The following is a 24,622-nucleotide window of genomic DNA, read 5'->3' as shown; positions in this document are numbered from 1 at the left end:
CAACATCAAGCAAAAATCAGGGGCGCTTGGGGGCTCAGTGGGTTGAGCCTCTGCCTTCGGCTCAGGTCATGATCTCGGAGTCTTGGGATCGAGCCCCACATCGGGCTCTCGGCTCAGCGGGGAGCCTGCTCCCCCCCGCCCTCTGCCTTCTGCTCTGCCTACTTGTGATCTCTCTCTCTCTCTGTCAAATAAATAAATAAATAAATAAAAATCTTTGATTAAAAAAATTATATGCATGGTGGAGCTGTAAGGCTGCTGTCTTCATGTCTGATACTACAGCTTGAATTCCGCAGGGCAGTCAGTCAGGAAGCATAGACAGATAAAAAATTATAAAGCACAAGGATAAGCCATGCATGAACATGAGCTGGAATCCATGAGATAGACCAAAACTGATGCCAGCTCTCACTACCTCCAATCTTGAGGAACTGGGTATCTCGCCGAAGGTGGTGTCCTTTTCACTGAGCTAGACATCCGCAAGTCCTAGGAATTGTAGAAACTGAATGATAATGCAAGGGGAGGTGGGGCAGTTGTAGGTCTGAATTTTGCCCCATGCCAGACCAGTAAGCGAGTAAATAAGCCACCATGTGTGTTAGCCGCCAAAGTACCTGCCCCAGCCTTCTGGGCACGAAAACCAAAATGCTGCTGCTTCTCCTGTGCCCATCAAGTTTCATGTGAAAATATCTCTTCTCAACCACCCTAACTATAAACATAGAGGGATCTTGGCCTAGCCAAGTGGACCCATTATAATGCTGCCCAAACCTGATAAAAACACAAACTGATGCATGTATAAGGCTCTTCCTGGCTGTACCAATTGCAACAGCACACAACTGGAAGCAACCCAAACGTCCATTAACAGGGAACTGGTTACGTAAACTAGAGTACTTCCACACCATGCGGCTATAAAATGGGATGTGAAAAAAAAAAGCCTTTACATGCTGTGCCAGGGAATGATATCTAAGATACACTGAGAAGTGAGGGAAAAAGAAAAGAAGAGATGCAAAACAATGAGTATAGTATATTGCCTTTAACCTAAGAAAATATTTCCTAGTTCTGTCCATTGGAAAGTCCTAGAAAAACAACTAACCCCATAGCAACAAGTACCTTTCACAAGCAGAATGTGATCTCTAATACCATTCCCATTAAAGGGATCAGGATCGTTAAAGAAACAGCTGAATCCAGTTCAGGAGTAGGAAATGTATAAGCTAAGCCTAGAATATTCTATCATACTAGAAAGCAATGTTGTTTCACAAAGACATTAAAGCCAACTTGAAGGGGCTCTCTCTGACAAAATTTCTGAGCAACAGAAAAGAATTACTGAAATAAGTTGAAATACTAGCTATGTTAAAAGTCATGTGTACATGAAGATGACTAAAAAAAGTTAGTCACCTTTGTAGAAAGGTAAAACAAGTAAATAAAAGGAAAGATACAATCACTTATGGACTATTTTTCAGGGAAACTAAATAGTGGTTTTTTTTTTTTAAGATTTTATTTATTTATTTGACAGAGATCACAAGTAGGCAGAGAAGCAGGCAGAGAGAGAGGGGGACAGGCTCCTCGCTGAGCAGAGAGCCCGACGCGGGGCTCTATCCCAGGACTCTGGGATCATGACCTGAGCCAAAGGCAGAGGCTTTCACCCACTGAGCGACCCAGGTGCCCCAAAACTAAATAATTGATAAAGGAATTCTAGTTAATAGAATTCTAGTTTGTTGAATTCTAGTTAATAAATCAGAGGGAGTGGTAAAATTAGAAATAATGAACAGAGGCAGTGATCAGTCAAAACGTAGGGGAGTGGAGAACTTAATAAAGGAAGTATTAGGTTGACAATAGCTGAACATAATAGCATAAAAAAAGAGACAACCAGACATTATCTGCCTCTTGTCACAAGAAATGTATTCCTATGAAATGTTCTTGTCAGGAAGGTGAACACCAGTCTGGGGAAGCCTCTACATCACAGCTGTCCCACAGAACCTTCTGTGGTGATGGAAATGTTTTTGTGTGCTATCTCATACATAGCTATTGAGCACTTGGCCAGTGAGACTGAGGAACTGACTTTTACATTTTAATTAATTTTAACTAATTTAAACTTAAGTAGCCACATGTAGTTAGTGGGAACCACTAACCATTTGACAAAGCAGCTACAGATCTGTCTGCTAACCTACAGAAAATACAGAGGCTAAAGGGACATGTTAAGTGACAAACACGTTTTCCTGCATAATGTGTTGACCTTGTTTGCATCCTTATTCAAACAAACCAACTGTGAGACAATCAGGGAAATCTGAACTGGATAATTCATAATATTGGTAATTATTTAAAATTTTGATTTTGATCATGATGGTGTTATGTTTACATTTTGAGGAATTGTTCTTATCTCTTAAAGATACATACTTAAGTATTTATAGATGAAAATATACATGTCTGGGATTTTCTTTAAACAACCTAGCAGAGGGGGAGACGAATAGTGGGAGGGTGTATATGAAACAAGAGTGGTTATATGTTGATAACTGTTGAGTTATCAACTGAGTGATGGGTATATGGGTTGAGTTATCAAGCTGAGTGATGGGTATATGGGTATTCATCATAATGTTCTATTTTTGTAAAGTTTGAAAATTTCCATCACGAAATGTGTTAACAAATGAAGGAATAAATAAAACCTGGAATTAAACCAATAATATATACGTACATCCTATGTACTATTATGCAACTCCTAAAAAGAAAGCATTGGATCTCAAATATATCATGGAAAGATAGCTAAGTTACATGAAATCAAGAAGGGGAGTTGAGGAATAATTGCTATGGTTTGAAGGCTTTTGTCCCCACAAAATTCCTATGTTGAAATCCTAACCCCTGTTGGTGATAGTATTAGTAGGTGGGGCCTTTGGGAGGTGATCATGTCAGGAAAATGGAGCCCTCATGAATGGAATTAGTGTGCTTATTAAAGGGATCCTACAGAGCTCCCTTGCCCCTTCCACCATATGAGGACACAAATCTGTGATCTGGAGAGGATCCTCACCCAACCATGCTAAAACCCTTATCTTGAACATCCGGCCTCCAGAAATGTGAGAAATAAATTTCTGTTGTTTATAAGCTACACAATCTGTACTGATTTTCTTACAACAGCCCAAACAGGCTAAGAGAGCAATATATGAAGTGTGCCCCTATTTATGTTAACAAAAAGATGTAGTTATGTGTATATATGTCTGTAAGCATATTTGCTTACATCGCAAATTAATTAATTAATTAATTAATTGTTGCCATTTTACTGTGCAAGTCCATTTCTTAGAGTATATTTACAAAACTACTTTTAGACATCCATAAGGATATATGTACAAATATTCTTACTATAGCAGTCTGATCAAGCTGCCATAACAAAATACCACAGATTGGGTGACTTAAACCACAGAAATTTATTTCTTAGCTTTTGAGGCTAGGTGAACGTGCCTGCTGATTCAGTTTCTGGAAAGAGCTCTTTTCTGGCTTGCAGATGGCTGCCTTCTCCTATATACATAGCTGAGAGAGACAGCAAGCTCTGATGTCTCTTCCTCTTCTTATAAGGACACCAGCACTATTGAATCAGGGTTCTCATTTAACCTTTATCACTTCCCCATCAGCTTGGTCTCCAAATAAAGTCACATTGAGGGTTAAGGCCTCTAACATATGAATTTGGGACACACACACACACACACACACACACACACATTCAGTCCATAATATTTACTAAAGCTTTATTTCTTATAGTAAGATTATGGAGATAATTTTAGTGTCCATCAATGGAGGAATGGATAAGTAAATTATATCCATATTATGTACTAGTGTGGGGAAATGTTCTATGTATTTAAATATATATGTATATGTATATATGTGTGTGTGTATATATATATATTTATTTAAGTATAAATAAAATTTTTAAAAAAGATTTTATTTATTTGACAGAGATCACAAGTAGGCAGAGAGGCAGGCAGTGAGAAAGGAAGGGAAGCAGGCTCCCTGCTGAGCAGAGAGCCCCATGTGGGGTTCAATCCCAGGACCCTGAGATCATGACCTGAGCCAAAGGCAGAGGCTTTAACCCACTGAGCCACCCAGGTGCCACATAAATTTCTTTCTTTCTTTTTTTTTTTAAGGATTTTATTAATTTATTCGACAGACAAAGATCACAAGTAGGCAGAGAGGCAGGCAGAGAGAGAGCGGAGGAAGCAGGCTCCCTGCGGAGCAAAGAGCCTGATGCAGGGCTTGATCCCAGGACCCTGGGCAGAGGCTTTAACCCACTGAGCCACCCAGGTGCCCCTAATTTCTTTTTTTTTAAAGTAGGTTCCACACCCAGCATGGAGCCCAACTCAGGGCTTGAACTCACAATCCTGAGATTAAGACCCAAACTGAGATTAAGAGTTGGATGCTTAACTGACTGAGCCGCCCAGGCACCCCTCCAAAATATATTCTTGAACAAAGCAAGCAAATTGAAAAATGCAACTTGAACAATATATGAATCATCAGAATTAAAAAAAATACAGAAGACCCTCCAACTATATCATCTCTGTTTCTCTGTATAGACAGGTAGATAGATAGACAATCTGGAAGGCAAAAAAACCCACACATAACTATTAAGGGTGACTAACCCTTGGGAATAGGAATGGGAATGTGGAAAGAGGGGCACTCTTATTTTTCCACTTTGTATAGACTTAAATAATTTTAATTTATTTTAAGAAGTGAGCATTTGTTATGTTTGTAAATCTGAAAAAATGCAGTAAGTATTTTTTTTTTTAACTGCTTGATTCCATGAGATAGTATCTAGATTAGGTGCTTAAAATATTTAAGGAACAAATGTAGTTGTTTATATAACATGAGATATGGTTCCCACATGGCTCAGGCTCTGTGCAGAGCTGCATTTGAATAATCATGGTCCAGAATCCAGAAAGTACAAAGTAGTTCCAATTTATACTTGCATGGGCTTAAAGAACACTAAGCTCTCCTTCTCCATTCTCCTATAGCTCCTCTTGAGACTTTCTCCTGCCCAGATCTTTTTTTTTTTTTTTTTGTAAGATTTTATTTTTAAATAATCTCTAATCCTCTGTTTAGTCCTCCCTCCCTTTCTCAGCCTTTCTCAACTCTTTACATATATATCCTTCTAAGTCTCAGGATTTTCTCTAGCAATTGGCCATAATCTGCATATCAAAAGATCCAAGAACCAGACTGGTGAAGACTCTTCTTCATTTGGGGGTGGGGAACAGCTTGTTCCCTTTCACACACTAATTTCACTGATTTCTCCAAATTTAGAATTTCGATTCTGTTAGTTAATAGCTGATTCACCTGTTTTAGTTTTTCTTCCCAACTAGATTGTATTTGGAGAAAAGGAGGTCGGGCACCACTCTTACTATTTTTATTCCTTCCACAATTTCTTGTTATTTAATCTGTTGATGTAAACAAGCTAATTAGGGGAATCCTTAAAAACGCACTAGTGTCCGGGGGCTCCAGGGGTCGGGATCCTCCGTCACGATGTAGCTTGTTGAGAATAATAATTTCCAGACTCACTCCCAAAGAGTCTAATTGAGGCCTCTGCATTTCTTATAAGTCGTTATGTTTTCTTCACAGGGCAGAACAGTCGTAGCAATATTAAAGATTAAGAATGGCATTGCCTCAGCGACGGGACCCACACATATCCCTCCAAACTCTTTTCAGAGGGATGTTAGCATTGGACTTGGAGCTAGGACATCCTGTCTTACCACTTCATCCATTTGGGCACTTGTCTCCAGAGTGGGAATAGTCATATGTGCCTCACAGATCTTACATGGGGACATATTGTGGGTATGTAGTCCTTTTAAATAAATCTTGTGTCTGGCGAAATCAACCAGGGTTAGCCCCTGCCCGTATGGAAGAGGCTCACTCAGCCCCTTTAGGCCCCCAAATGATATCAAGATGAGAGGTTTCAACTTCAGAGATGTCTCCTCAGAAAGGAAAGAGCTGTAAAAGCAGTTGAGTAAGTCCGAACAGCAGCTACATCTTTTCTCCCCAAGAAATAATCAGTAATCCACTGTTTCTGGCAACTGAAGCTTTAACTTTGGGGAAACAATGAACTCTTGAGCCCAAACCTTCAGGTAAGTCAAAATCCCGAGGTGGTTATGCTTGTCTGGAGACTTGAGAGGTACGAAGTGATGGAGAAAGGTGAACCGAGCCGCTCTCTGGCTCATTTACAACCGGCTCGCCCTCCCTCCCTAACACAGCTAAGGGTTGCCGTCGCCATTTTGCAGGGTGGGCTGCGCAGAATACTGGCGCTAGGCCGGCCCGCCAGAGCCGGAGAGGACGTGGACGGGTTGGAAGGGGGCAGCGCGCGCTACCAGGGGAAAGCACGCGTGCGCACAGGCGGCAGCGGCGGAGGGGTGGGGCCGGGATAGGAGTGCGCGTGCTCGGTAGGAGCCCGCGAAGTACCTGGAGGAGGTGGGGGGCGAGGTGGAAAGGAGTGGGGTTGAAGAGCGCTTGCGCGAGAGACGGACCGTCCGGGGGAGGGGGCCTCCCGAGCACGCGCGCGGAGACGGGACTTCGGAAGCTCTCGCGAGATCTTCACGATGCTATATATGTGCGCAGGGAGCCCGCGTCCTTTCCCTGGTGTGATTCCGTCCTGCGCGGCTGTTCTGTGAACAGTAGTCGTTTATTTCCGTCCGCCTTCTCTCCCACCCAAGTGCGAGCCACCACCCCATGGAAGATTCGATGGATATGGACATGAGCCCCCTGAGGCCCCAGAACTATCTTTTCGGTAAGTGCTGGGAGGTTGGGGCGAGGCCGTCCAGGGCCTGGTGGCTTTGAGGTGGGGGGGCGGGGATCTTCCTGAGGCCTGGGCGGGTAGAGAAAGCTAGGCACGCTGGAAGGCCTGAGGGAGGAAAGCGAGGTGCCGGGGCCCTGCAGCCTAAGAAATGGGAGGTCCGAAAAGGAGAGCTGGAGCTCGAAGCGCTGGAAGGAGGGGCTGCCTGTAGCCTGGGGCAGGAGCGATCCGAGGCCCGGGGCCTGAGGTAACGTAGAACCAACAGGCTGAGGATTCGGCTTTATTTGGGGGCACGCGGTAGAGCCACCGGCATGATTTTCTCTTGGGCTGTGTGATTTCGTAGGCTTGTGATTCTTAGCTGGTGTCTTTCATGCTGGGCCCGGCCTTGGTGCTGGAGGTTGTGGGAATCCGTGGTGGGGCATGGTCCTGTTTTCTGGGGGGCAAGGGTATTTAGAGCCTGGCGTTGTCCTCAGGCCTCAGGAGTGCGGAGCTCTAGGGCCGATATTCAGCCCCGGTGCCTCGGCCGGTTGCGGGGGGAGGGGAGGCGCGGCCCGGCGTGGGGAGGCCGCAACCGCTGGGAGCACGTGGTTGCCACGTGGTTGGGGGAAGGAGGGGGTGTGGGCACTACATCCGGGTCTACCTGGTGTCTTGTCACCTCGGAGCCCGGCATCCTGGGGCTTAATTGAAGCTCTTGGGCGGGAAATGTTGGGTAGAGCGGCTGGTGGAGCCAAGATTGTGGGAGTCTTTGTTCAGTGCTTAAAGTCTGTGATGGCAGTTCTCATTTATAGAGCGCTTTTATTTTTTGTTCTCACGTTGGTAGATTGAGTTAGCCCACTTTGCAGATGACGGTGCTGATGCTCAGAACTGAAGTGACTTAACGAAGGTTGTGCTTGTAGATTTAAACCAAGACCCTTGCCTCTGGAGCTGGTGCTTTATTTCATTTATTTATTTTTGGAGGGAGGCTGGTGGAAACTGCCCTCTGTAACGCGTTGAGCAAACCGCTCTTTTGAAAAGATGGGAAACGTGTGTAGGGTCAATAAGGGCTAGTACTGTTTAGCAATCTTTCCCTCCCCTCTCCAGAACGCAGTACCATAGTAGAAAGAGCCCAGCTTTGGTTTTCAGTCCTCATGAGATTGTCGAAGCTCTATTTTTTGTCAGGCTTTGAAGTAAGTGCAAATCCTGCCCCACGTTTGTTCTTTATATATCATGCTGAGATTTGTTAATTGAGATAACATTGAGGCGTCTGAATACCAGTACCTGTTAGATGGCAGTTAGATGGAATCATTTAGTTAAAATGTTATCTGATGGCCTGTTGATGGAATGGGAGTAGATAGCTCGCACTGTACGTTAAGGCTTTTATTTCTAGCCGTTTTGAATAGCCAGGGTTTTTGATCAGTTTATACCATATTTTTGTGTTAATCTTTTCTACTGAACTATCCCCGGTATATGTCTATTCTTAAATATAATTTCTGAGCATAATTTAATGTATATCATTTCTGTTAACTTCAGATAGGGATATTGATCCCTGTAGTAAGTTTTGGTTCTTTTTACATTTGTAGTTTTTCTCATAAGTATAAGCTGTTCATGTAGGTGTTCGTGTAACCATTCTCATTTTTCAGTTTGCCACTTGGGTGCTTAGGTAGATAATTCATCTTTTTTAAATAGTAGGATTTTATCAATACTGTACATTAGACTTAGTTTCAGATACAGGTTTCCGTTCCAGATTTACTTGGTCTTCGGGCCTGTTTCTACCAAAAGTGGTAATAGTAGTGTAGTAAAAAATGAGATAGTAGGGCGCCTGGGTGGCTCAGTGGGTTAAACCGCTGCCTTCGGCTCAGGTCATGATCTCAGAGTCCTGGGATCAAGTCCCGCATCGGGCTCTCTGCTCAGCAGGGAGCCTGCTTCCTCCTCTCTCTCTCTCTGCCTGCCTCTCTGCCTACTTGTGATCTCTCTCTGTCAAATAAATAAATAAAATCTTTAAAAAAAAAATGAGATAGTATAGTGGGAAAGTGGAATTTATAAAGCCATGTGTGGATGTTATTTGATGTTTACAGACAATTGTTCAAGAAATCCAGGAAGAGCTACTTCTGCCCTGCCTTTTGGTAGCTAGAACAGTAGAAAACTTGTTCAGTCATCTTCCCTTAAAGTTTTCAGAGATATTCTTTGTTGTTTTTTGTTTTATTTACAGGTTGTGAACTAAAGGCTGACAAGGATTATCACTTTAAAGTGGATAATGATGAAAATGAGCACCAGTTATCTTTAAGAACGGTATTTACATTTTCCAAAATAAACTTTTTCTTGTTATCAGCCTATTTCTTTTTGTGTGACTTAACACTTTGATAATATTTTTTTTATAACTGAGTAGTGTATATACGTGATAGTGCACTTGGCATCTTTACCTCTCAGTTGGTAATCATGTGAAGTTCAGTTACACTAATGTTCAACTTTCCATATTTATGTACTTTGTTTCTTTGGCTGCATTATAAAACCCTTTAGGACAGTGATGAATCTTTCTTGTACTCTACAGTAAGGCCTATAGCCTTACTGCCTAACTTGTGATAGGCGGCCAGTAAATGTTAGGTGATCCATACTGTGGGTAACTGATACCTACCACCACTATGCCATCAAATACATTTCTATGCATTTATTCAAATGTATCAGATATTAGAAATTGATTGGTAAGGCGACATAAAACTTGAATGTTGTACACAATAAAGTTTTTTTTATCAGTGGTAATAATAGTTTTATAATTGCCTTTTTTTTTCTTAGAAGACAAATTTTGGAGGATTGTAAAATGCAAACTTAAGCTGAAATACTCATTGTTCACAGGTCAGTTTAGGAGCTGGTGCAAAGGATGAATTGCACATTGTTGAAGCAGAGGCAATGAATTATGAAGGCAGTCCAATTAAAGTCACACTGGCAACTTTGAAAATGTCTGTACAGCCAACGGTAAGGGCACTTAAACTTGGGAATTTATGTCAAGGTCTGATTCTGTTGTATTAAAATAGATGTCATTTAACTTAGACCGGGGACTTAGAAAGGAGGAATTTCCTTTGGTTCTTACTAGTAGCAGTAGCTGTGTCTTCTTTCAATGTGGGGTTGAATGTTCAATGCTTGAACATAGTGGTTTGCTACTTGTTTGTCAGAAGTGGAAAAACGGGTTCACTGGTTTGTTCATTTGGCTTGAGTTTGCCTGTAATGCCTATTAATGCAAACATTTTTCCAAGTTTGTCGTGCACAGGTTTTTATACTGAACATTTAACCTTAAAAATTTTCTCCTTTTTAGGTTTCCCTTGGTGGCTTTGAAATAACACCACCTGTGGTCTTACGGTTGAAATGTGGTTCAGGGCCTGTGCATATTAGTGGACAGCACTTAGTAGGTATGTTATTATATATTAGGCTATTCATTCTCAAATGCAGTTGCTTTGTTCCGTGTTTGAACTTTGTTCAGTAGTTTTAATACTCTTGTCTATGAAATCATTCACATGGAAATAACTGGAAAAGCCTCCCCCCCCATTAAAACCTAGGAGAGTATTAGCCTTGCAAAGTCCTTTTTAAAAAAATTTCTGTGCCGTTTGCTGTTTTTCTAGTAGATTTTTGTTTTTAAATGCTCACTACTGTATGTTACGCCTTTTTTTCCTGAGTTCTTCCTTGTCAGTTGAGTTTTAATAGTGGATAATAAATTTATTTTAGCTGTGGAGGAAGATGCAGAGTCAGAAGATGAAGAGGAAGAGGACGTGAAACTCCTTAGTATATCTGGAAAGCGTTCTGCCCCTGGAAGTGGTAGCAAGGTTCCTCAGGTAGGTGAAATATGGCGGATATCTTATTCTGGCCTTTAGTTTGTGATAAAGGCTAGTACTTGTTCATGAGTATAAGGGTGTATATATTTATAGATATATTTTTTCCTTTAAGAAAAAAGTAAAACTTGCTGCTGATGAAGATGATGATGAAGATGATGATGATGACGATGATGATGAAGAGTAAGTATAAGTAGTATGCTCTTAGAAGCTTGACAGGTGTCCGGGGTTTAGTTTATGGAAATTATTTACTAGAGTCGTCCTGTGAAATTAATATAATTAAAGGGTAAATGGCCAGTGGTTGTTATTTCGCGTTAAAATAGCTGAATTAAAGAATGTTATGGGATTAAGAGCCTTTACAGTGCTGCAGTGTATTGCAGATTTTAAAAGAATATGCAGTATTTCCCAAATGTATTTGACTAGCCTTTTTTTTTTTAAAAAAGATTTTATTTATTCATTTGACTGACAGAACACAAGTAGGCAGAGAGGCAGGCAGAGAGAGAGAGAGAGAGGAGGAAGCAGGCTCCCTGCTGAGCAGAGATCCCGACGTGGGGCTCAATCCCAGGACCCTGGGATCATAACCTGAGCTGAAGGCAGAGGCTTTAACCCACTGAGCCACCCAGGAGCCCTGACTAGCGTTTTTCTGAGGAAGAGTTAGTGAACCTGTGATAACAGGTCTGCTGGTATGTTTTTTATTGAAGGCTATATGATAAATGGTTTGGGTAGAAAGAATCTGAATAATTCCAGCTACAGTCATTTGTAAGTTGTTACTTCATGATTTTTTTCCCCTCACAAAGGATTTTGGCTTAGGATTCTTTGGTCCTTTGGTCCTTAGTGGTAAAATAAGATTCTTCTAAAAGAGATTAAGAATGGGTGTTTGGAGGGCGCCTGGGTGGCTCGGTGGGTTAAGCTTCTCCCTTTGGCTTGGGGCTTGATCTCAGCGTCCTGGGATCCAGCCCCATGTCGGGCTCTCTGCTCAGCAGGGAGCCTGCTTCTCCCTCTCTGCCTGCCTCTGCTTACTTGTGATCTCTCTCTCTGTCAAATAAATGAAAAAAAAAAAAAAAAAGAAGAATGGGTGCTTGGGTGGCTCAGTCAGTTGGGTGTCTGCCTTCGGCTCAGGTCATGATTCCAGGGTCTTGGGATCAGGCTTCTCAGCAGGGAATCTGCTTCTGCACCTTCCCCTGCTCGTGGGTGCTCATGTGTGTGTGCTCACTGTCACCCTGTCTCTGTCACATTCTCTTGAGCTCTTTCCTGTAAATACAGTATTTAAAAAGAATAAGGATGTTCGTGGAGGATTTAAAATTGGGGTGGAAACAATTTAATGATAGGTCTATTAAACTTGATCAGGCTGAGGTAGAGTTATATGCACCTAAAAAATATAATGTTGTTTGTAATTGGTCTTTCCTATGCAGTAATATCAGTAACTTTTGATAAGTTGAACTTTTAATTATCTGTCAGCTTTTTTCCTGAGTTCCCAGGTTGGTCCGTATATATAAATATATTCAAGAAGAATTTAAGGTCAAACACATACTAGGTAATGATCAAATATGAGAGTTAGGTTTTCAGTAACCTCAACTAGCCAAGCTGGTAGTTATTAAAAAAGCCATTTAAGCATGGCAGTGAAGGCTGTAAAGTAGGAAAAGACAAAAGAGTTGAATGCTTAAAAAAATGCAGGATTACCTGCATATCAGACTTAGAAACAATATAGTTGTTGTTTCACTGTTAACTACTTTGGGGAATAGTTTTTATTAGTCAGAATTAAAATGATACACCCCAGGAGAAGAATGGGAAATGGACTTAAAATAGAAATGAGAAACCCGAATGGTATATGTGCTTTGACTTTTACTTAGTCCTTGACCTCACATTGCCTTTGTGTAGGTTTACTGTTTATGTCCAATAACCTATTCAGTGAGGAAACAATCCCTTCTAGGAAGGCTTTGGAGTGGGACCCAGTTGTTGTCTTTATTCTGCTTGGGTTTCGAAAGATTTCCTGTCTTTAAAATGGGTGTTTCTTTCTTTTTTTTTCCTAAAGATTTTATTTATTTGACAGACAGAGATCACAAATAGGCAGAGAGGCAGGCAGAGAGAGAGAGGAAAGGAAGCAGGCTCCCTGCTGAGCAGAGAGCCTGATGCCGGGCTTGATCCCAGGACCCTGGTATCATGACCTGAGCCGAAGGCAGAGGCTTAACCCACTGAGCCACCCAGCCACCCCAAAATGGGTTTCTTGATACAGCCACAGTGTAGAAGAGTTTGTGTTCTTCCATGTTTCCTCTAAGTTGTCTTTAAGTTGGGTAGTGAGGGAGGAGTGAAATAAATATATGCAGATGTTAATCAAGGTTCAGATTACTAAGTTTTCATATAAGGGAAGAAAGGGTGGGTGGTCAGATAAATGTATAAGTAGGGATACTTAAATAAAACTGCTTGTGATAATTGGCTTTATAGAAATTCTTGTCATCTTGTTTCTAGTGTGGGGAAGAACATAACAGGGATTGGGTTCTAAAGCCAAAATTGACAGAATCACTAAGGACAGTGTATATATAGCTTTGCCTGTACTACATGATATTTGGCAGTCCTTAATTTACCCCAGTTCTGGAAAGATGGGTGTTTTCTTGGTGCAAGTAGATGAAATTGCTTAATTCAGAAACTAGTGTGGAAAAGAAAAAAACATTTTGGTTAGTATAAAAGTTAGTTTTTGAGGTAATTAAAATATAAATTAGATTTGCTATTAGCTAATACTTACATGAACTTTTCAAATTTTTCCCTAAAATTCACCAGTTTAGAATTAGAATGCACAATTCAGTGGTTCTTAAATTGCATAGTTGTGCAGTCATCACCACAATTTCAGACCATTTCATTCCTTCAGAAAGAAACCATATTATAACTTACCTTTATATTCTCCAGTTCTACTCAACCAGTAATGTACTTTGTCTTTTATGGATTTGCCTATTTTGGATATTTCTTGTAAATGGAATTTTACATATAGTATGTGATTGATGTCTTGAGTCTTAAAAGAATCATGCATGTTGTAGTATTACTAGTACTTGTCTTGATATTATTTGAGTTGTAAGAGGTTTTTTTTTGTTTTGGGACAAGCACCTTATCAGATACAAATATTTTCTTCCATTCTGTTGGTTGTCTTCTACTCTTGAGTGGTATCCTTTGCACAAAAGTTTTTAGTATCCTCATTGCTTTCTTTGTAATTGAAGCATAGTTGACCATACAGTGTCACATAAGCTTAAGTTTTTGTTTTTAATGACTTGTGAAGTCCATTTTATTTATTTTGCTGCTTGTGCATTTGGTATTAACATAAGAAGCAATTGCCAACTCTAGTGAAATCTTTACTATGTTTTATATTTAGATCTTTGATAGATTTCTGAGTCTGTTTTTGTGTATGGTGTGAAGTTAGGGGGACCAACTTAAGATTCTGCATGTGGATTTCCAGTTGTCCCAGCACCATTTGTTAGGCTTCTTTGCCATTGAATTAATAGTGTGATCACTGTTGAAAATACAATTACTATAAATATGTGGGTTTATTTCTGGGCTCTCCAGTTTTATTAATGTGTGTGTATTAAGTGCTGGTAAAACACAATTTGATTTCTGTTGCTTCATAGTTTTTGTGGGTTTCTTTGAAAACACTAGGTGAATCTTCCAACTTTGTTCTTTTTCAAGATTGTTTTGGCTGCTTCAGGTTCTTCAATTTTGATAGAAATTTTAGGATCATTTTCTACAGAGAAGTCAGTTGGGACTTTTATGGACTGTGATGAATCTGTAGGTTATTTTGGAATTGCCACTTTAGAATATTTCTACTGATGTGTGAATACAAGATACGTTTCTATTTAATTTCTTTAAACTACGACCTCCAATTTTTTAACTCATTTATTTGTAAAAGAACAGTGTTTATCATCTTAACCATCTTTTAAGTGTGTAGTTCAGGAGTGCTAACCATATTTATACTGTTGTGTAATAAATCTTAAACTCTTACCTATTTAATATTGAAAATTATACTTACTGAGTGAAAACTCCTTTCTACCATTCTCCACCTGTCTGGAGCCGCCTGGCAACCACCGATCCGCTTTTGGATTCTTAGGAGTATAAAGATTACTTTTGATGCCTCATTAAGTGGGATCATGTAGTATGTCTTTCTGTGACTGTTCTGTTTCAGTTAACCGTCTTTTCAAGGTTCGTCTTTGTTTAGCATGTAACAGATTTCCTTTAAAAGTGAATATTCCAGGGGTGCCTGGGTGGCTCAGTGGGATAAAGTGTCTGCCTTTGGCTCAGGTCAAGATCCCAGGGTCCTGGGATCGAGCCCCACATCGGGCTCTCTGCTTAGCAGGGAGCCTGCTTCCTCCTCTCTGTCTGCTTGCCTCTCTGCCTACTTGTGATCTCTGTCTGTCAAATAAAGTCTTTAAAAAAAAAGTGAATATTCCAGGGGCGCCTGGGTGGCTCAGTTGTTTAAGTGTCTGACTCTTGATTTCAGGTCAGTCATGATCCTCAGGGTCCTGAGATTTAGAGGGTTCCACTCCATGCTTGCTCTGTCTCCCTCAAATCTTACCCAAAAATCTGAATATTGTAGTAATAACTATGAATATTCCATTAATTTGTGTATATCACATTTTATTATGTATTTGACTGTTAATGGATATTTGGGTTGCTTCACCTCTTGGAAATTGTGAATAATGCTGTAATGAAGATGAACGTGCAGAAAGCTCTTCAAGATCCTGCTTCTGATTCTTTTTGTCATTCCCCAAAAGTCTGAAAGTTATTGTCTTGATAGACAAAACTTGTAGGTTCATCCAATTTCTACATAGTTTTTTGGCTTATGTGAGTGCATTGAGTCAGTATTAATAACTCTTTTCATTTGTAGTGATGATGATGATGATTTTGATGATGAGGAAGCTGAAGAAAAGGCTCCAGTAAAGAAAGTAAGTAGGATACAATGGTATGAGGTCCGAAACAGCTAATAACAGAAATGTAGGAAATTTTTTAGTGCTTTTCACTTCTTTTGTAGTTAATGAAAGCTGCCTTGGGAGGAGTTGATCTCATACTTACTTTAGTCCTGAGTAGGGTTGTCATCCTAAAAACTTTCCTAGTAGTGAAGAATGATCTATTTTCTTTATCCATGGGGCCTCCTCCCACTTTATTAGTTCTTTACACCTTTTGTCAGAATAACTGCTTTTGTCTTAGCCTGACTGCCACATACATAGTTTTAAGGAAGTTTTATTTGCACTCCTATCTGTTGTTTCAGAGAGGGCAGTGATTAAGATTAATTTCTAATTGCAGTCTGTACGAGATACTCCAGCCAAAAATGCACAGAAATCAAACCAGAATGGAAAAGACTCAAAACCATCAACACCAAGAACAAAAGTAAGTGACACCATACACATAAATGCAGCTTCCATTGTAGTAGTTAAAAAACTACAAAGTTCTCCTGTGGAAGAAGCTAGTCTGAAATTTGACATTGTTTGGAGAACCCTTGTAATTGGTGTCTTAAAGAGCCAAAGTATACTTATTAGTAATTACTGTCCTATGTATGACTGTTGGCATTTTAGTGGAGGAGGATGCCAACAGAAAGATTTTTATTGCATTACAAACAGTTGTGTCGTGTAAGGAGTTTGTTGAAAGTATTTTATGGCATGGTACAGTTTTTCAACCCTAGCTGTGTTTTAGGATCTGACAGCTTAAAAGAACCACAGTACCTGGGCTTGGAGATTATTAGAAGCTGCAGGATGGGCCTCCAGCACATCAAGCTGCATTTACTTGCTTCATTCTTGGGGCCTTTGGGTTTTAATTTTGAAACCTTTAAGTGGTTTCCTCTCAGTTTACCTAAGTGTACAACAGATCTGGTGTTGAATTTACAAAAGCAAGCTTAAAAGTACTCCTATCCTTTCTTAAGGGATGATACTAAGGATAAAAAACAATTGTTCAGATGTTAATTTGAAATAACAGCGCAACTCTGTACATTTTATAAAGAAGGATGGTAAATAAGAGGGATTTTTCTTGAGAAAAACCAGGTAGATAGGGGATGGGTCTTAAGAGCTATACTCTTAAGGACCTTTTGAAGTTCATCTTTTTTCTCCCCCCCACCCCGCCCAGGGTCAAGAATCTTTCAAAAAACAGGAAAAGACTCCCAAGACACCGAAAGGACCTAGTTCTGTAGAAGACATTAAAGCAAAAATGCAAGCAAGTATAGAAAAAGTGAGTAAAAGGATCTTTCTTTAAGAACTAGATAGGTTTATTCTTCCCTATGTTAAGGTAATACTGTTGTGAAGGCTTGGAACTAGATTGCTCCTTTTTTTTTTCTTTTCTTGCTACACCTACCCCTTTTGTGTTTTTCTGTTGTTTTGTTTTTAGAAATGGATTACTTGTTTTTTCACATTTGTTTCTAATTTCATGATTTTTTTTGGTATGTACTTGAATTTACTTGTATTTTATTTTATAAAAGAAATACAACTAAATTTGTTTTAAGGTTCATTCTGATTTTAAATGTGTGCTGTGGTGAGTGCTGTGAATTGTGTAAGACTGATGATTCACAGACCTGTACCCCTGAAATAAATAATACATTATATATTAATTTTAAAAGTTCACTAGATTCCTTTGCTTGTTTTTTTTGGTTGTAAGATGCTACAGAACCAGCAGAGGGCGTTTGGGTTTTAGAAAATTGTAAGCCACTGGAAAAGTGGAGACAGTGTTGTTGCTTGGTGGTGTAGCTAAAAAAAATACTTCATGACTGACTCCAGCAAATTGGAAAATGTCTTTTTCTGTTTGCTTTTTATACTGAGATATTACTGGTCAATATATGTGAAAATATCTTGAATCTTTAATAACACTTAAATTTAAAAGCCTTTTGTCTTAGTGGAAATGTGAGAAGTTAGCTCTCATCGTGTTGCTTGATTGGTGAGCTCAACTAAACCCTAGTGAACTTGGACTTGTAGAATATGGAATAAATAGTTTCAAATGTTTTGAAACATTTGAGAAAGTCTATAATTCTGTGAATTGCGATATAAGACCCCAATTAGTGAGAGTAAAGACGGGATGGTGATGAAAAGTTGATGACTCTCCTTTCCCCATGTTTTTCCCGTGCTAAGTTTTACCTGGCTTTGCTAGATGGCCTTCTGCAGTGAAGAGTCAGTTGGAAAAATAATGTTTAGAACCAGGAAGTGTTCATTTGTGCTTTGTTTCTATGGTATACCTTTCTAGGTTCTGGTAACACAGCTTTATTTTTATCCCTTGGATACAATGCTAAAATGACATCTTTTAGATTCCCCCCCCCCCATTTTAATATGGTCCTATCTCCTTGATTTAATTACAGGCGAATTGAACAGTCCTGGGCACTACTGGTAAATTAAGCCCAAAGCTGGGGAGAGAGGAAAAGGAGAGACAAATATAGTCCATACTGACTGTCATCAACAATCCAGACTGAAGTTTCAAATTCCCTTTCCTGATTTGCCACCCACCCACACCCCCTTCCAGGCTGGAAGCAATCTCATTCTTGATCTCCTAAAGCACATTTCTTTTGACTGCTGTGATTTCAGTGACCCCTTACACTTGGCTTTCTATTATGTGTGCAATTGCCTCACTCTTGACGATGTTTCAATCACTTCTGTATCTCCCTAGCTGATCAATAAATATTTTAATGAATCAAATAAGAATGTATGTGACAATAATTTAAAAATTGGAAAATACAGTAAGGTTTATTTTCTAGGTTATAGAGGTAGTTTAACTATCTTACACCATATGTCTGATCCCTAAACTGTTCGTGCCATGATTCCTTTGGCATTTTGAGACCTTGATCTTTTAAAATGTGTAGAAAATTGAGGTTAAATGAAAATTAAATGAAAAATTTAAATGAAAATTAAAATTTAGTTATAAATTTAGTTACTAAGTTTTTTACTTAGTGTAAAAAAGATAATTCAGAAGTAGTGTTGAATATGAACATCTCGGTATTTTGCGGTAATTGCTATGTTTAGAAATACTTGGTGATGAAATATTTTGAAAATAATTTGGTGCTAGTAGTATTAATGATTTCTTCCCCGTATCCATAATTGATGAAGGAGGTTCCAAGTTACAATTAGTGAAATGTGGGGCTAATTTTCCCTTCCATTCGACTTCATAAACGTCCTGAACTGACTCCCAGGCTAGCATTGTGCTGAACCTAGGTTTTTAGTAAGTATTAAAACAATTTCGATTTCTTTGTATGTGGTACTCAAAAAAGGATATACATTTGTTTTGTATTTGGTTCTGGGTGGTATATATAATGTCAGGCAGTTGACATTTGAGGGTCTGAAGAATCTCAAGTGTAGCTTATATTTTGTATTTTTAGACAAAATATATCGTCTAAAATTGGAGAGAATTCGAGACTGATAAACGTAGTAGTATGGGACTACTATGAAAGACCTAAGGTTTTTTCCCCCCTTTTAACTTTAAATTCAATTGATTAACACAGTGTGTTAGTTTCAGAGGTAGAGTTCAGTGATTCATCAGTCTTAAACCCAGTGTACATTACATCATGGAACTCTCCTTAATGGAAGACCTAGCTCTTACATCTCGTTGCCCAGTAGGTGTTTCTGGTCTAAAAATAGTATTAAAATGAAAGAGTTGAATTGATAAGAAATGAACCAGTGATGTTTGTAAATAGCATGAAAATCTGTGAGGAATTTCATAATATCTCAAAAACAGTGTTTTTGTACTTAACCTTAATAATGCTTTTGTCTCCTAGGGTGGTTCTCTTCCCAAAGTGGAAGCCAAGTTCATCAATTATGTGAAGAATTGCTTCCGGATGACTGACCAAGAGGTAACTGAATTTTCAGGACATAAGACCAAATATTTTACTGTGACTTATTTAAGTATTGGCTTCTTTTAAAAGGTTCCTAACCACAGACAATACTTCAGATTAAATACATGGAAACTTTTAAGGATTTAGTTGGGAGAGATTGAGAAGATAACTCTTCAGTTCTTTTTTTCTCAGCTTTTGATAATAGTGGGTAAATTATCTTTTTGGTTCCTGAACTCACTTTTAATTTTGGTGCTTTGTTGGTTAAGGAAGTAGTATTCTGTGGTTTCCTTGCTGCTCCATTTGAGTACTAGAGGTAGTCTGGACTTTGGCTTTCTTGTGAGTTGGCAGAAAAGACCATTTTCTGCATAGGTCTTAGGGGAAGCACATTTTGCTGAAATCAACCTAAAGTGTAAAATCTGGAAGCAAGAAGCCTAATTGTAGTTAATATTCAATATCTTAGTTTGAGTCATCTGTTAAGTTTTGTATTATGTGTTATTTTGTCAATAGAAAAAAAATGCATTTATTTTTATTGTCTTATTTATGGTTGCTGACTCAGATTATAAAGGGAAACGTAAAAACAGGTAAGGTTCCTAGGCGTCTTCTATATACAGAACACTCTGTTAAACGGCTTTTGTCAAGAATCCCCAAGCCTCAACTTTTCTCAGTAAACGAGGAAATTTTGTCAGTTTGAGTTTATTTTCTGCCAGTTATGACTTAAATGGCAGTACTGTTTATGTCCAGTTTGAAACCCATTCAGTATTTCAACACTACTATTTATGAGGTCAGCCATAATTGACATGGCTGTGAAATGATGAAATACAGTTTTGCACTCTTGGTTGCTGTTCTGTTTGTGTATATTTGAACCCCAAAGTACAAGTGTGAATTTTCTGAATAGTGGACATCTGTTACACAAAAATCTTGTGAAACTGCAGTATGCAGCTATTAGTTCAATATCGTGTAGTGGAAAGTAAGATGTAAACCAGCATTTACTAACAAGGAAGCACAAAACAAATGATTTTTTCCACTAGTACCAAAGGAAGTGGTGAAATAAACCTGGAATTAAGAACAGTTCAGGGGAAGAAAAAATAACCGAAGATGTAAAGGACTTCCACCCAGTATATCAGTCTTGGCAGCTGAAATGACTGAATTTCTGCTTTCAGAAGTATTTTCTGAGTCTAAGACTGAAAGCCTATTAAGTGCAAGGATGAAATTTCTGCAATATTGAAAAGTAGTTCTGCTCACTATTACATAGATTTATCAAAACTGTAAATATGCCTCACGTTTTTACAGCATACTTACAGATACAGGTCACAATGTATAAACATTTTTTTCCATTGCTTGTGCAGTTTTTCTAGTGAAAAAGAGTTGCTTCTGAGGATTTGGCTAATAAAATCCCTTCCAGATGGGACTTGAGAAATACTAGCAAATCTTTGCAAACGCTCTTGAATTAAGTTAATGAAAACAATTGTACTGCCTTTTGTGGAGAAACAACAGATGAAATTTTGGTGAATGTTTTTGTAAAGATAAAATGTTTACTCAAAGCAGTGATGATACTACAAAAGGTGTTTTGCTGTCCTCATATTCTGCATAGCACTGCCCCAGTGGTGTCCTATGTTTCTTTTGACTTGAGTGTCATGAGATTGTTCTTCAGCATTTATATTGAACTGAGGGAGGATTTTTGTGAGATTTACTCACGTTTGATACTCCGTTCCTTTGTGTTTGAAACCCTGTGGCTGTTGAGTAATGGTATTTTTCAAGACTCCTATTTGAAGCCCTGGAAATCATACTTCTGAAGAAAAGATTCTAAATGTTCTTAGTGACCTTTTTTTAAAAAGATTTTATTTATTTATTTGACAGAGAACACAAGTAGAGAGGCAGGCAGAGAGAGAGAGGGGGAGGCAGGCTCCCTGCTGAGCAGAGAGAAACCTGATGCGGGGCTCGAACCCAGGACCCTGAGACCATGACCTGAGCTGAAGGCAGAGGCTTTAACTCACTGAGCCACCCAGGTGCCCCCTTAGTGACATTTTTAAATGGTTAATTGAATAAAGCCTACGTTTAGCAGTAGGATTATGTAAATGCAGAGAAGTTCAAAAAACTTACTCTAATGTACTCCTGTTGTCTTAAAAGGAATTTGTTAAAGGCTGTAGAGTTGACAAATATCAAGGCTATTATTTTTATTCATAGTTTTAAAGGTTTTTTTTCTTAAGTACCTCCCATCCATTGCAGGGTTTGTACCACAACCCCAAGATCAAGAGTAACACGCTCCACCAACTGAGCAGCTGGGCATCTCAAGATGCCTTTAAAAAAGAACGTTATCTATGAATAGGAAAAGAAATGCCTACTTGAAGTGGATAATTAATAACTATACTTAGCCAAGACTGTCATTTGAATAATCATTCTTTTACGTGGATGTTAATACTAGCATGAGAATAAGTAAGAATTTCATCATGTGTTAGAGGAGGACATAGAAATGGACAGAGATGCTCTTTTGTCAGTAGACAACATCAAATCATTAGATTTTAAGAATGGAAAACAGATTATGTCTTGGAAGATTGGTATTCAGTGATTTAACAAACCAGATAAGAGCAAGTGTGAGTAGTTAATCTGGTGTGTTTCAAGTAAATGTAATTTTTTTTAGTATGTGTCCCATAGGCTTAGAAATAAATGTGTTTAACTGTGTGTTCTGTATTTCTCCATGTTAAATCTGGCAGCCCTAAAGCAGATTACATTGGCCTATCTGGCTTACCTATTCTTGCATTTCATTTATCTAAGCTCTTGGTACATACTAGTACCATTGACTCTAATTACAAAGATTCACATGATTTTAGTCTGATTTGAAGTATTTGAAATAAATTATGCCTGAGTATATATTTGGTTGAAATTAGTTCTTAATTATGTAGTGAACCTTTTTGGTGGTAAGATGAAAAATAGATATGTTGAACTGTACAAAGAGACATGGTTTAATTTATTGGTGTCTATGAAGTGTTGTGGTTCTTTAACCGCATTTTTTTTTTTTTTTCCAGGCTATTCAAGATCTCTGGCAGTGGAGGAAGTCTCTTTAAGAAAATAGTTTAAACAGTTTGTTAAAATTTTCCGTCTTATTTCATTTCTGTAACAGTTGATATCTGGCTGTCCTTTTTATAATGCAGAGTGAGAACTTTCCCTACCGTGTCTGATAAATGTTGTCCAGGTTCCATTGCCAAGAATGTGTTGTCCAAAATGCCTGTTTAGTTTTTAAAGATGGAACTCCACCCTTTGCTTGGTTTTAAGTATGTATGGAATGTTATGATAGGACATAGTAGTAGTGGTGGTCAGACAAATGGAAATGGTGGGGAGACAAAAATATACATGTGAAATAAACTCAGTATTTTAATAAAGTAGCACTGTTTCTCTTTCTGTTATTTACCCTTCTTATACTTTGTCAAAGAAATAAGTGTATATAGTTAAAAAAAAGTGTCAAATACTATCCTAAAATCCCTTCCCTACCCCTCCAAATGGATCTGCTTCTTGGAGTTAACCCATCTATTTTTCATCTTGAGCATTACATGTTTAAAACTTCCCACTTCTTAATAACAGATGATAATTCTGACCATGTAGGCGTGTTTCCAAGTGTTCAGACCAGCTATCCACTTTAGCCCAGTTTTTACTGGTAAAATCTGGCATGTTGAACATGTTGCAGCAGCTTTTCTCAACGTGGGTTCTTCATCTAAAGGGGAACGAATTCTGTTGACTTTTTTCAATTTCTAAAGGATGAATTCTGTTGATTTTTTTTAGTTTGCCCAAAAATGCGCATAATTTACACATTTTTAAATCTGTAGGAGAAAGATTAATTTATTGCATGTGGTGGTTACAGAAGGACATTTAGGGGCTAATTCTTGGTATCTTTTATCTGTTTTACCCTGTGCCAATTGTATGATAGTTCTGTTAGATTACTCTTATTCCTCTTGTTTTGCTCTGGTGTCTCCCAGTAGTTGGCTAATACCCGGAGGAAGTATTTTCTGACTACTTTTAATCTGAAAAGGTCATTTTTTTTTGTAAAGATTTTATTTATTTATTTGAGAGAATGAATGAGAGAGCGTGAGAGAAGAGACGGTCAGAGGGAGAAGCAGACTCCCCAAGGAGCTGGGAGCCCAACGTGGGACTCGATCCTGGAAGTCTGGGATTATGACCTGAGCCGAAGGCAGCCGTTCAACCCACTGAGCCACCCAGGCGCCCTGAAAAGTCCATTTTTGACACAATTCACTGCTGCTAAATCTTCTCAGAATTTTAATTGTGCCCTTTCTGGCTTACTCTGTTTACATTTTCATGTGTTTGTCTAGGACCAATTTTCCTGAGAACTGATTAAGAGTGCCCTATTGCTGGTTTCCTGAAAATTTTATAATTTGTCTTGTTCTGGGCCCTGGGTAGACTGGGTCTGTTCTCTAGGGAGTCTCTAGTTTGGGGCAACGTTCTTGGGGGAGATTTTGCTCTCCTGTTAAGTCTGTCTGTTCTTGGGCCTTTGGTTTGATGCTCTTGGAAGTTTTCCATCATTGCTTTTTGTTTTTACTTTAGGAGAAAGGACTATTTTATGTCTTCAAATTTGTGTTTTATTAACTTCCAAATGCTCTTTGGTGTTTGGGGGACATACTATTTGAAGTTTGAAGAAACCCCTTTCACCCATGCATTGTTTACTCAAAGTTTTTTTTTTTTTTAACCCTCTCTCTCTTATATTGATTAGTTGAATTACTGTCTTTGATGAGGCTGTAGTTCCAAATACTTCGATGGGAATGAGCGGGTATCAGCCTTTTAATCTTTGTAATGGTTTTGGTAGAGCATCCTTATTTTTTCATTTTACTTTTTAAAGTAGTCTCCATGTCCACCATGGGGCTTGAACTCATGGCCCTGGGATCAAGAGTTCGAGATGCCCTATGGGCTGAGCCAGCCAGCAGGCGCTCTGAGTAACTTTACTATGGAGGGTGGAAAGGGTTGGTGCAGTAGTCTTTCTAATCCCACTTTCCAGGCTTCAGGTGTCTCTTCTAGTCATTTACTTTAGATTTTGGTTTTCTTCATTGATTATTTAATTTCCTTTTCAAGATGTGCTTGTAGTTTCTCTTTTTATATCTTATTTTAATGGAGATTCAGTTGGAAATGGCAACTGTTCATCGTTCTTAATTTGACTTAAAATTTAAAGGATGCTTTATGCTTAACTTTTAAAAGATCATATATTTTAAATTGATAGACTCCCAAAACGCTTAGCTTGCACATGAATTTGAAAGTTACTGGTCTTAAGGAGTGCCACAGAGTGCTACCAAGAACTAAATACAT

At 38.8% G+C, this 24,622-nt stretch overlaps 1 protein-coding gene across 2 annotated transcripts; it reads left to right on the top strand.

The window, feature by feature from the left end:
* Positions 1-6,525: 6,525 nt before the first annotated feature.
* NPM1 (nucleophosmin 1) lies at positions 6,526-22,698 on the top strand. Of its 2 annotated transcripts, XM_032337029.1 has the most exons (11): positions 6,526-6,742; positions 8,937-9,016; positions 9,578-9,697; positions 10,035-10,128; positions 10,442-10,548; positions 10,661-10,728; positions 15,410-15,467; positions 15,826-15,909; positions 16,639-16,740; positions 19,262-19,336; positions 22,342-22,698. In XM_032337029.1, the coding sequence occupies exons 1-11, from the start codon at positions 6,685-6,687 to the stop codon at positions 22,378-22,380; spliced, it is 885 nt and encodes a 294-aa protein (XP_032192920.1). In that variant the 5' UTR covers positions 6,526-6,684; the 3' UTR covers positions 22,381-22,698. The 2 variants fall into 2 exon arrangements, with proteins under 2 accessions (XP_032192920.1, XP_032192921.1); XM_032337030.1 differs by lacking the exons at positions 19,262-19,336; positions 22,342-22,698 and adding an exon at positions 17,855-18,188.
* Positions 22,699-24,622: the final 1,924 nt, after the last annotated feature.

This window comes from Mustela erminea, chromosome 3 (assembly GCF_009829155.1).
Source record: "Mustela erminea isolate mMusErm1 chromosome 3, mMusErm1.Pri, whole genome shotgun sequence".
Lineage (NCBI taxonomy): Eukaryota > Metazoa > Chordata > Mammalia > Carnivora > Mustelidae > Mustela > Mustela erminea.
The sequence above is the reverse complement of the archived record's forward strand: the minus strand, read 5'-3'. Positions and strand labels throughout refer to the sequence as shown.